The sequence below is a fragment of the Barbus barbus genome, assembly GCF_936440315.1.
Source record: "Barbus barbus genome assembly, chromosome: 47".
NCBI classification, from domain to species: Eukaryota; Metazoa; Chordata; class Actinopteri; order Cypriniformes; family Cyprinidae; genus Barbus; species Barbus barbus.
The window spans coordinates 8,208,770-8,221,327 of NC_136725.1; the positions used below are offsets into that span (position 1 = coordinate 8,208,770).

General features: G+C 38.1%; 1 protein-coding gene across 1 annotated transcript in view; it reads left to right on the forward strand.

The window, feature by feature from the left end:
* LOC306865646 (roundabout homolog 2-like) overlaps nt 1-12,558 on the forward strand; it is a 76,469-nt gene that overhangs the window by 59,447 nt on the left and 4,464 nt on the right. Inside the window, exons 11-21 of the mRNA XM_079410375.1 lie at nt 198-366; nt 3,750-3,916; nt 5,149-5,270; nt 5,385-5,601; nt 5,836-5,960; nt 9,083-9,260; nt 9,506-9,733; nt 9,856-9,895; nt 10,002-10,141; nt 10,258-10,533; nt 10,922-11,066. Coding sequence (XP_079266501.1) covers nt 198-366; nt 3,750-3,916; nt 5,149-5,270; nt 5,385-5,601; nt 5,836-5,960; nt 9,083-9,260; nt 9,506-9,733; nt 9,856-9,895; nt 10,002-10,141; nt 10,258-10,533; nt 10,922-11,066 — 1,807 coding nt within the window. The remainder of the gene's footprint in view (nt 1-197; nt 367-3,749; nt 3,917-5,148; nt 5,271-5,384; nt 5,602-5,835; nt 5,961-9,082; nt 9,261-9,505; nt 9,734-9,855; nt 9,896-10,001; nt 10,142-10,257; nt 10,534-10,921; nt 11,067-12,558) is intronic.

Genomic DNA, 12,558 nt, shown 5'->3' on the forward strand with positions numbered 1-12,558 from the left:
ATATGCGTCTATTTACTAGAGTAGTACTGACCTGAGATCAGATTTTTCCTGTTCAGTATTGATTTCTATTTTAATTTCCTATAAATCTAGACTAATACAGAAACGCCAAGAGTTTTCTGATAGACTCTGCAAACAGAACCATGCCTCACAGAATGATAACTTGGATGGCATGCTATATCCTAATCTTATCTTTACAGAGAGTGGCAGCCTCTCTGTAGCCCCAGTTTCAGAGCCATACCAGCTGCCCGGTCCACCCCAGAAGCCCGTCGTAACTGATGTGACCCGTAACAGCGTGACCCTGACCTGGCAACCGAACGCACATGAAGGCGGAGCGGCTGTCACCTCTTACATCATTGAGGCTTTCAGGTGAGCTGATGCACTCTGTAAGCGTCTCCATCCTGTTTGTTTTCCTTCCTAGTCAAGATAATATTGTTTCTTGCCAGAGGCTACTACAGGGGTCTATTCTTCATTTTTTATTAATTTACTGTCGCTGTCTTAGCGTCGCTGGTCAGCTGTGACAGACGGGGTAATACCAGCGCGTGACTGCCCCGTCCCTGACCCCTTTTCCCCGCTCTACTGCTCCTCACAGTCATGCGAGGGCAGCTACATCCTGCGCTTACATCTCACATCCTGCCTCCTACAAGAATCACTCCCCTCAGGCGGCAACCTACTGCCAGAGACATCTAAATTAATAGCAATGGTATTGGTGTTCTACAATTTAATTTCAGACATGGACTGGAGAACTCTGGCATGTTTAAAGGGGATATAGTTTTATGAATTATTGAATTATTCCATACATTTAGGTTTCTTGTGGCAGTTTAGTAATTTAGCTTTACTTGGCTGTTTTCCGCCCTCTTATTAAGAGGTTTGCAACGGTGCCTGTTATGTAAATGGCCTCTGTTTTGATTGGCTAACCTCTGCATATCGGCATAGCACACAGTGTTGTTGCTTAGAGCAGGCTACGTTTTGGGGCAGTTATGAGCACATGATAAAAAACTAAATAAATAAATACAAATTTTAAAAATGTAAAAAGTTAATTATGAGTTTTTATCTCACAATTCTGACTTTTTTTCTCACAATTGCAAGTTTAAATCTTGCAATTCTGGCTTTTTTCTCACAATTAAATGATATAAACTCGCAAATGTGATTTATAAAGTCAGAATTGTGAGATATTCTGAGTATATATCTTGCAATTCAGATTTTTTGTTTTACTCGCAATTCTGACTTTGCAAGTTATAAAGTCCAATTCTGATGGGGAATGTATATCTCACAATTCTGACAAATTGTTTCACAATTGCAGTTCAAATCTTGTATTTTTAACTTTTTTTCTTAGAATTGTCAGCAATTCTGACTTTATGACTCCCAATTGCATGTTTGTATCTCACAATTCTGAGAAAAAAGTCAGAATTGTGAGATGTAAACTGAAAAAATAAAAACTTTTTTTTTTTTTTTTAATAAGCGACGTAAACGGGCTTCCATAGTTTGGAATCATCACAATTTCTTAATTGTTTTATTTCAGCGTAGTTTTGATAAATGTGCTTGGTGAACCCGGTTAAGCACAATAATGGAGCTTCAATGTGTGTGACAGTCATGGCAAAATAATAAACAAGGTGTCAGAATAATTGGAGCAGTGAGATTATTTAAAAAAAAAGCTTGCTTGGTAAAATTGAATAGAACTATATATATATATATATATATATATATATATATATATATATAAACTATAAATGAAACATAATATAATTTAAAATATATGTAAGTGTGTGTGTGTGTGTGTGTGTGTGTGTGTGTGTGTGTTTACGTACCTGTGTGTTTACTTATTTGCAGTTATTTGATAAAGGCCATTTTTGGATCTTGCATCTACCAGGCTCATCCAGTTTAATTCAGTAATGTTTAACACATTTTTGAATTTGATTTTGCTTTTTAAAAACTTGTTGGAAGTTATTAGATTAATTGTGCATATTTTATTCTCTTGGGAGTTCTAATAGGATACATATATATAAAAAAATTGTTTTTACTTTTATACAATGAGTTAAAGAATATATGCTTTCAAAGTATTTAAAGTATTTTTAAAGTATTCTCTCAGTAAAACATGGAAACTATTTATATTGTAATGATTTGCTTTGATATGATCAAAAATACAATTATTTAATTGGTAATCTAAAAGAGGCCATCATACAGGTTTGTTCTTAGAAGCATAGCTTGAGAAATATTCTCACTCTGATAGCTGAGGGTCTCAGTATGACATGCTAATGAATTCAGATGTAGTCCACACAGACACTTCTTCAAGCTATTGTAGGCTGGCTGAAATGGGGCTACCTCTAATTACAGAACCAAGGTCCTGCAGTCCTTAGAGGGAGGGCAGACAGCAAATGGGCTATTCAGCAACAGAGATGTAGAGAACCACACACGCACACATCCGTTCTCTATTTCATACACACACACACACACACACTATGTCTCTGTCCTCTCCCTTGCCCCCTGGGTGACAGTTAGCATGGCCCCACATCCTTAAAATTGATTCTTTATAGAGTGCTGTGGGGCTGAAAGGGGTGTTTGCTATAAAATTTCCTTCCCTGAGGTGCTGTGGAACACGGAGCGCTGGGAAAGGGAGGTGGAGAACAAGTGAGGGATGGAAAAGAACTAAGATTGCGGATGAGGAGGATTTAGGATTTTGACACCTTGACACAGGGAAAAAATGTTTATGTTGTGGCCCACTTTTGGAATATATGCACGTTTATGCAGGTGTTTATAAGAGCCCAATCACGGTCCTGCTGGAGAAAAGGGAATTGTCTGTGCCTCAGCCTTTCCCTGTTTCTTCCATCCCAACTGATAGCAAAGTGACCTTGGATTTATCGCTCCTATCGGAGAGCTGCTGAAGGAATATTTACGAGGTTCCCAGCATTTATGGCTTGGCCTAATTGTGCAGGTCGGGCTTTTATTGGCTTTGTGTCTGCGGCAGGAGTTGCCACCGGGGAAAATAAACCTTGAAAACACTGCACGTGACCGCTGCTCTAAACAAGGATGATGGTTAACCACAGACAAGTGAAAAGGAATATCCCAAAACCCTCTGGCACAGACAGATGTCTGTGCTTAACGTTCATTGTTTATTAGATGGGGATGCATGTTGTTATGAATCTTGCCCACCTGTATGCCACATCTAAGTAGCTCTCTTGGTTCTCATTAAGTCGAGTTCATATTCCTGTATGCTTAGGTGTGATCTGGATGTCAGTAAAAAAGCTGTGTTCTTAAATTGAAGCTGAAATGTACCCCTGTACAGAATCAACCAATGTTTTCAGTTTGTTTAATAAAATCTCAGTTCAGTATCCAAGGTGTTATTTATTTATTACATGCACTGTATTATGACAAGCCTAGTCTGTGCCATAAATAAATCTATCACAGCAGAGATCTTTTTCTAGTCACGCCATGCACTGTCAAGCCGAAGGCTACAAGTATAGCATCACAGAAGAGCTGGGTCATTAAACAGACACATGTAATGACAATCAAAAGAGTGCAGATAAACATCTATGACATTGACTTTGCTGTTAAACCCTCCTCTCTCTAATGCCGTGCAACAGCTTCATGACAAATATAGGACAAAACATTCTTGCATTGATGTTTTATTCAGATTGAGCTGTATGAATTTGCTGGTTTTGATATTGTAGAGCATAAACAAACACGTATGGAATTAATGTGAATAATTAATGTAGTAATGTAATCTCTATAATCTTTCTGTCTATTTTTTTCAGCCAATCAGCAGGCAGTACTTGGCAAACGGTTGCAGATTTTGTGAAGCTGGAGAAGCACACGGTCACTGGACTGTCGCCGAATACCATTTACCTGTTCATTGTGCGGGCGGTCAATGCTTATGGCCTGAGTGACCCCAGCCCCATCTCAGAGCCCGTACGCACACAAGGTCTGTACACTGGAGACCAATCAATTTTATGAGATCTTTAAAAATGTGTGACAGTGTAATACAAATTATATGTTGTATAACTGCTAAGTATACAAACAAATTACATGTGAAGAGCAAAATAATAGTGCCTGTTTTTACAGATTATATCTTAATCAATTCCATTCAGTGTGGATTGGATCTAATCATGAAAACATATTTTGCACCAAAAGCAGAAGAAAAATATTGTATATCTATTGTCTATATTTTTATTTTATTTGAATTAAAATCAACAAAAATGAAATCAAGTACAACAAAATACCATGATATATAATCATTTTACAATTTCAAAAATAAATAGGTACTATGTGTGTGTGTGTGTGTGTGTGTGTGTGTGTGTGTGTGTGTGTGTGTGTGTGTATATATGAAGATTTTATTTGCAAAAACGGATACATTTTCAAAAATCATGTTTTTGTTATGTTATCATGTTTTTATTGTGTTTATTGTGTTAGTTAGCTGTTGTTATATTTTAAAGTTATATTTTAACCTAGTCACAAAAACAACAACTGCAGTTTCATTGAGATTAATTGGAATGCACAATGAAAAAACATGATTTTTGAGAATTGTTAAAAACGGACTTATCTGTTTTTGCAAATTAAGTCTTCATATATATGTGTGCGCGCGCATGTGTGCGTGTGAGAAAGAGACCCTGAACCACAAAACCAGTCATAATGCTCAAATTTTTGAAATTGGGATATAAACATAATCTGAATAAATAAGCTTTCCATTGATGTATGGTTTGTTAGGATAGGACAATATTTGGTCCTATCCTATATATATATGTGTGTGTGTATGTATATATGTATGTATATATATATAAATTGAGCTGTTGGTAAAAATAACTTTCAATATGGTTCCTTGTAACACCAAGGCTGAATTGATCTTTACTGAATTGACACCAAGGCTGAATTGAACTCACACAAGCTCGAACTTTATATATTATATAAATGTTTTTCTATATTACCGTAATTTTTCACACAAAATAATGTCACAAAAATTGAACTTGATTATCTTTAATCAAAATAAAATGCATTATTTTTCTTGGGTTTTTTTGTGGGGGGTGGGGGTGGGTTCTAGATAAAATATGACCTATCTTTGACTCCATTATTTTGACAGTTTTCTTGATGTATTCTATATTCATACAGACACACAATTTAAAGATGTTACTATTGGATGTTTCTTGTTGTCTTTTGCAGATGTGAGTCCTACAGGCCAAGGTGTGGACCATCGACAGGTGCAGAGGGAGCTGGGAGAGATGGCTGTGCAGCTTCACGAGCCAGCACTGTTGACGGCATCCAGCGTGAAGATCAGCTGGATCGTGAGTGCTGCCAATATCTGTCCTCCAAATCAGCCCCTCGCCAGCCTTATGATTCTCCTGCCAGCTCACCTTATCTCATTTCTCTGTCTCTGCCTCCCTCTTTCCATCTGTCAGGTCGATCGACAGTCTCAGTACATCCAGGGTTATCGTTTGCTTTATCGTACTATCGGCGGCTCCTGGTCCCAGCAGGAAGTGAAAGCTGCAACAGAGCGTAGCGCTGTCATCGCTAACCTGCTCAAAGGCACAGAGTACGAGATTAAAATACGACCCTACTTTAACGAGTTCCAGGGCATGGACAGCCGCCTGCTGACGTTTCACACGCCAGAGGAGGGTGAGATATCTGCAGCTCTTTCAGCTTCTATTTGATGCACTTCAATTTAATTTTGTTCTAATCAGTTAAATTCGGGTTCATTCAGCCCAGCCCGACTCAATTCTATTCTGTTGTACATAATATGAAGATGAATCACTACATTCAAGCAAATAAAATTACGGAGAGGGCTAATGTAGATTTACTATTAAGGACACTCACTTTTCAAAATGTCATTTTAATTGAATTCTCTTCCAGTTCCCAGTGCCCCCCCTCGTGCTGTAACCGTGGCAACAGTCAAGCTCAGCAACAGCTCAAGTATCAGTGTATCATGGCAGCCTCCTCCCAGTGAGATGCAAAATGGAGTCATCCAAGAGTATAAGGTATATTTTAGATTGCAAAAGTCAATCAACAAAACAAACTTAATATATTCCAACCAGACACGCTGCAAAAAGTAACTTGTGAAAGTAAAAATGCTGCATGATATGTCACAATACAGTCAGCAGATTATTTGATTTGATTATTCAATATTTCAATATTCAATATTCAATTCAATATTTATTCTAGCTTTATCTTTAATTTTCATTGATTATTTAATTACTTTTTCTATTTTAATGTCCTCAACATTTTTACATCAAATGTAAATTCATGTCCTACTCACATTTTCTTGGCTAAATAGACATTACTTACACTATCAGAAAAAATATATATACAGGTGCATCTCAAACAATTATTGTGAAAGAGTTAATTTGTTATTGTAATTTATTTCAAAAAGTGAAACTTTCATATATTTTAGATTCATTACATGTAAAGTAAAATTTTTATTTTGATGATTAGAGCTTACAGCTCATGAAAGTCAAAAATCCAGTATCTCAAAATATTAGAACAGTTACATTTGAGTTTCATTAAATGACCATCCCTACAGTATAAATTCCGGGTATCTCTTGTTCTTTTAAACCACAATAATGGGGAAGACTGCTGACTTGGCAATGGTCCAGAAGACGAACATTGACGCCCTCCACAAAGAGGGTAAGTCATTACTGAAAGGTGTGGCTGTTCACAGAGTGCTGTATCAAAGCATATTGAATGCAAAGTTGACCGGAAGCAAGAAATTGTGTAGGAAAAGGTGCACAAGCAACAGGGATGACCACAAGCTTGAGAATAGTGTCAAGCAAAGCCGATTCACACACTTGGGAGAGCTTCACAAGGAGTGGACTGAAGCTGGAGACAGTGCATCAAGAGTCACCATGCTAGGATGTCTTCAGGAAAAGGGCCACCATCCACTTCTGAAACAGAAACAACATCAGAATCATCTTACATGGGCTAAGTAGAAAAAGAACTGGACTGTTGCTCGGTGGTCCAAAATCCTCTTTTCAAATGAAAGTAAATTTAGCATTTCATTTGGAAATCAAGGTCTGGAGTCTAGAGGAAGACTGGAGAGGCACAGAATCCAAGCTGTTTGAAGTCCAGTGTGAAGTTTCCAAAGTCAGCGATGATTTGGGGTGCCATGACGTCTGCTGATCTTGGTCCATTGTGTTTAATCAAGTCCAAAGTCAATGTAGCTGTCTACCAGGAGATTTTGGAGCACTTTATGCTTCCATCTGGAAACGGAGATGCTGATTTCCTTTTCCAGCAGGACTTTAGCACCTGACCGCAGTGCCAAAACTGGTTTGCTGACCATGATATTACTGTGCTTGATTGGCCAGCTAACATGCCTGACCTGAACTCCATATGGAATCTATGAGGTATTTTCAAGAGAAAGATGAGAAACAGTCGATCCAACAATACAGACAAGCTGAAGGCTCAATAGTGCCTCAGCAGAGCCACAGGCTGATCACTTCCATGCCACACCTCACTGATGCTGGAATTTGTGCTAAAGGTGTCCTGACCAAGTATAAGTACATAAATGAACATACTTTAAAGAACTTGAACTTTTCTGTTTGGCAAATCCTTTTTATGATTGATTTTAGGAAATATTCTAATATTTTGAGATACTGGATTTTTGACTCAGCTGTAAGCTCTAATCATCAAAATTAAAACAAAAAAACTTTGAAATATTTTACTTTACATGTAATGACTCTAGAATGTATGAAAGTTTCACTTTTTGAAATAAATTACAATAAATCAATAAATTTTTCATGATATTCAAATTTTTTGAGTTGCACTTGTACATGTATTTACATGTATATATTTATAATCATGTAATTTATATTAGATATAAATATATTTACATAACATTTTAAATATACATAACATACTTTCCCTAAATATACATGTATGTGTGTGTATTTTTACACATAATAAATATACACAGTACACATACATATATTATGTAAACAAAAAAATATATTTTGTATGCGATTTATCATTCGACAACACAAATTTGTACATTAACAATGTAATCAATATTCTATTGTAAAAGTATGAATCATCAAGTTTGTAATGTACTGTGTTTAAGCATTTTACATTTATTCCAAAACAATAACTCAAGGCAGTAACAATTTAAACAATATTTTTTTTTTTTGTGAACTTATCTTCAGCTATTCTTTTTAATAGTTAACTTTGAACTACTTTACAATTTTGCATAAAAAAAAAAAAAAGTGCATAAATTCTAAAAAACTTATGCGCTCAACTAAGTTAGAAAACATGCGCATAAACTGACGGAAACACCTTTACTGAATAAATTCCTTAATGCGCATCAAAAAAGATGTGAATTTGCAGTGGGACAGTATAAAACTAATGGACCGATCTCATTGCACAGCATCTGGAATGCTAGTTTTGTCATTCTAAAATGCTTGAGCAAAGTCTCGTCAAAGTGCTTCGTCATAATTAACTCCCAAAACTACATTCCCAAACAGCAGGCTCAGAAAATAAGATAACATGACTGCATTTTGTCTGTGCGCTCTGAAGCTCGTAATTTATTGTATACAAAAATTATTAGATATAGTGCCTTCTCCTATGGCAGCAAATGTAATTTTTCTTCATGATATTTTGTGAAAGTTCATCAGGAAGTGACAATTTTGATCTTTTCAACTCACTGGATGGAAACAGTGCTTTATTCGCAAATGTTTTGCAATATTCCAATTTTGCACACAAGCTTAATTTGTAACTTTGGATGGAAACATAGCTACTAACGCCATTATATTGTTCATTCAGACTGATTCACAAACGTGGAATGTGCATAAACACAAGAGGTAGGATTGATAGCATGAACCAATCACATCTGAACATATTCAGTCAGATCATGATGGAGGAATTGTTTCCTCTCACATGACTTTCCCCTATTAATTCTCAATTACCTCCCACCAAACTCACTGCACGCTAGAGGGGGTCTGTTAAAACTCAATGGGCTCAGGGGAGGTGAGAGAGAATTGGACTCCCGCTTGAACTTTTCCTGCTAGTGTCTTTCTTGGTGTCTTCTGCAGATGTCAGTCTTACAGGTCAAGGACCAAGTTAGGACACTTAAGTATTTTTAAGTTCAGATCTAAGTGTTATCTCTCTTCAGGTTTGGTGTCTGGGTAACGACTCTCAGACGCGCTACCACATCAATCAGACGGTGGATGGAAGCGTGCTGACGACTTTATTAAAGGGGCTTTTACCCGGCGTGTTGTACCAGGTGGAGGTGGCGGCAGTGACCAGCGCAGGAGTGGGCGCACACAGCCAGCCCGTATCTGTGCTTATCAGTGAGTGTTCGCCAAATAACCAGCCGTGACTATTAAAAACTGAGAGAATTAAAGAGTAGAGTGATGGGCTTGTGGAGTTGAAGTACAAAAAAATTGTGTAAATTCTCTTTGATTGCTTTTTAATGTCCCGCTATGAGACTAAATTGCTTAATTCTTTCCAATAAGCTGAGTCCTATTAAGACATTCTGTCTGAGTAACTCTTTGATCTGTCTTTGCTCTCTTTTATTTCTCTCTCTCCTTTTCAGAATTGCCTGCAGAGCAGCCTACAGTCACAGGTGGAGGCAGCGAATCTGACGAGAATGTAAGTCTGGCTGAGCAGATCACAGACGTAGTGAAGCAGCCTGCCTTCATCGCAGGCATTGGCGGGGCATGCTGGGTAATCCTTATGGGATTCAGCGTGTGGATCTACTGCAGACGGAAGAAGAGAAAAGAGCTCAGCCATTACACAGCATCATTTGCATACACACCTGCGGGTAATGCATGCAATAATCATAAAAATAATGATTTAGCAGTGTTATTTTAATATTTATATACTATCAGCTTTTGGATCAGTTGCATTATATATATATATATTCTTTCTTTTATCTCTCTACAGTTGGTTTTCCACATGGAGAAAGTTCTGGACTTAATGGAAGGTAAATGGCACCTTTAGCTTCTTAATGCATCAATTCAGAGTGTAAATACAGTGACTTTAGTTCATTCTATACTTATTGATATTTTTGGAAATGTCTGGATATTTAGACCTGGTATGCTGGGTGCTAACATGGGAAATTACCCGTGGCTGGCTGATTCTTGGCCTACTACCAATCTTGTGCACAACGGGAAAGACTCAGTGAACTGCTGTACATCTAAACATGACACCCCGGAGAGATACTATAATGGTAAGACTTGCTTTTATAGAGCAACACCACCGGCTGTACTGTTAAATTAATTTAACACTAAGTTTCCACAGAGTCTCATTAATTAAACCCTAATTAATTTACCATCGCTTCCTCAGAGGCGGGAATATCTAATTACCTCAACCAAAACGAGAAGTACAGCACAGACTCCAACGAAGGACCCATCTACAGCACTATTGATCCCACCAGCGAGGACCTGCGCAGTTTCTCTGCTCAGTTCTCTCAACATACCACTCCCTACGCCAGCACTCCCATCATGCCTTTCACCAACCAGGCGCCCTGCAGTCCTGAACAAGATGGCAGCCACTGGATGACTCAGCCTGGAACCTCCAATGCTCAGTATGCCCAGCCAGACCGCTCAAAGACTGATAACGGTATCTTTCCAGTCTTATCTGTTCCCTTCAGTGCTAATATGAATGCTGTGCTTGGCTGTGTTACTTTAGTATTTTTATATACTATTATAGTGCTTTTATTTTTACATTTTAAGTTTTCATTTTAATTTTAGTCACTTTGTGCTTTTGTCATTTTTAGTAGTTTTTTTCATTTTTATTTAGCTTTAATATATATATTTTTAGTAATTTTAGTACTTAAACTTATTTCAGTTAACTGCCATGGCAGCATTTCTAATTTTTATTTAAATTTGATTTCAGGTTTATTTCAATTCTTGAAAATTTATTTTTAATTACATTTTTAATGTAGTTAACTATAACAATGCTTAATAAAGGTGTTTTGTTATTCGCAAAATTGCTTGCTTTTCTACAGTAAAACAACCAAAGCAGAAGTTAATGGGGAAGCCAGTGAAAACTCCATCTCTCAACTGGATGGATGCATTGCCACCACCACCTCTATCTGGAGATCTGGACGAGTGTGAAGAGGAAGATGATAATGAACTAATCCAGGACATGGGGTAAAGTTCACTGGAAGGCTATAGATTGATTTCAGTGCTGTGCCAGCTTGACCAGCCTGAAAAATAAAGTTAGCATTATTTTAACTAAAATGTCACAATTTCGATACTAATAGTGATTTGACATGTTATTTAAAAAATCTTGAGAATAACTCATATAGGAGCTGAACTTGTAGAAAATAGCTGCCCAGAAAGTGTCTCAATCAGCACTTTGGCATACAAAACAAATCTCAAGTCTCTCCCCAGGTTCACAAACACAATTTCAGCAATTCATTTTAGTTTTTAACTTCAATTCCATGTCTACATGACGACATCTTTTACCAATGTGCAGCATGCTGGCTAGCTGGGAACATGGCCTTACTTAGCCTTCTGGACAAGGTTGTGCTGATTGTTCCAGGAACAGTCTCAGAATTCTCAGGGCCAGAGCAGTTTGATTGCTGTTGACAAGGCTGTATATAGAGGCTAACAAAGTTAGCGATATTCTACCCTTGAATCTGGCCTGTTTCCCCATGACGGCCTGACTGAATTATGTTTTCTTTTCCTGGTCTGTATCACATTAGTTTCTTGTTAAAGAAGCACGCGGTCAGCAGTAGCCGCAGAATGCCCCGGCCGCGGGCGCTGACGGGGTTCTTATTGCTTTCTGCTGCCACTTCAGCCCAATGGCTGCCTGTGAGGGGCACTAACCAAGGGCGAGTCACATTAGCCGCAGCGGTTAACCAGCCCTGACTCACAGTGGAGATCCATGAATCCGATAACCTTGACATAGCCTCCCGCAGTAACCGCATTAGCCAGTGATAGGTACAACCCTTCTCAAGTTCCTTCCTCCGAGCATTAGACGTCGTTCAGGGGACAAGCACGCAATGCAACACTCACAGCCAGACTGGATTTTCATGATTAGTCCTCAAAAGTGTGATGAGCTAATGAATCATAAGGTTAACCTTTGTGGCAGCCCGAAGGCAAGAGCATCAGCTCTGTTACTGCAATATGACTATAATTTTAATAACTCACCCTTCAACTCAGCGAGGCCCAAGAACTCATCAAAAATATCGAGCATCCACATAAACCAAGAGCGTGCCGTGTGTAGGTGTCATTCAGCTCAGCGGTTTGCCCTTAAATTGCCCAAGGCATAACATTGAGACAGTGTCACTCAAAATGCCACTGCATTTAATTTATTTTCCATCGCTCTTGCATGGATTGGTCCCGCAAGAGCTAAAAGATCACGCATATTGTTATCTGGAGGCCAGGATGTCTCTTTTGACACAACAGCTGTAGGAATCGATATGCCACTGGTTGCATTGACCTGGTGATTACTGCAGCAGGCAATCATAATGAGTGTGCCGTCATTGATTTAGCACAGAGGTGCTGGAGTAACTTAACCCTCTGCTAAAAATGAGGGAATTTAGTTATAGAGCAGAAATAGTCACTTATTCTCCCACTCTAAGTGAGAAGGGCAAGCGAGTGATAAGAAAAGTTGACGCTACAGTATATTAATAAT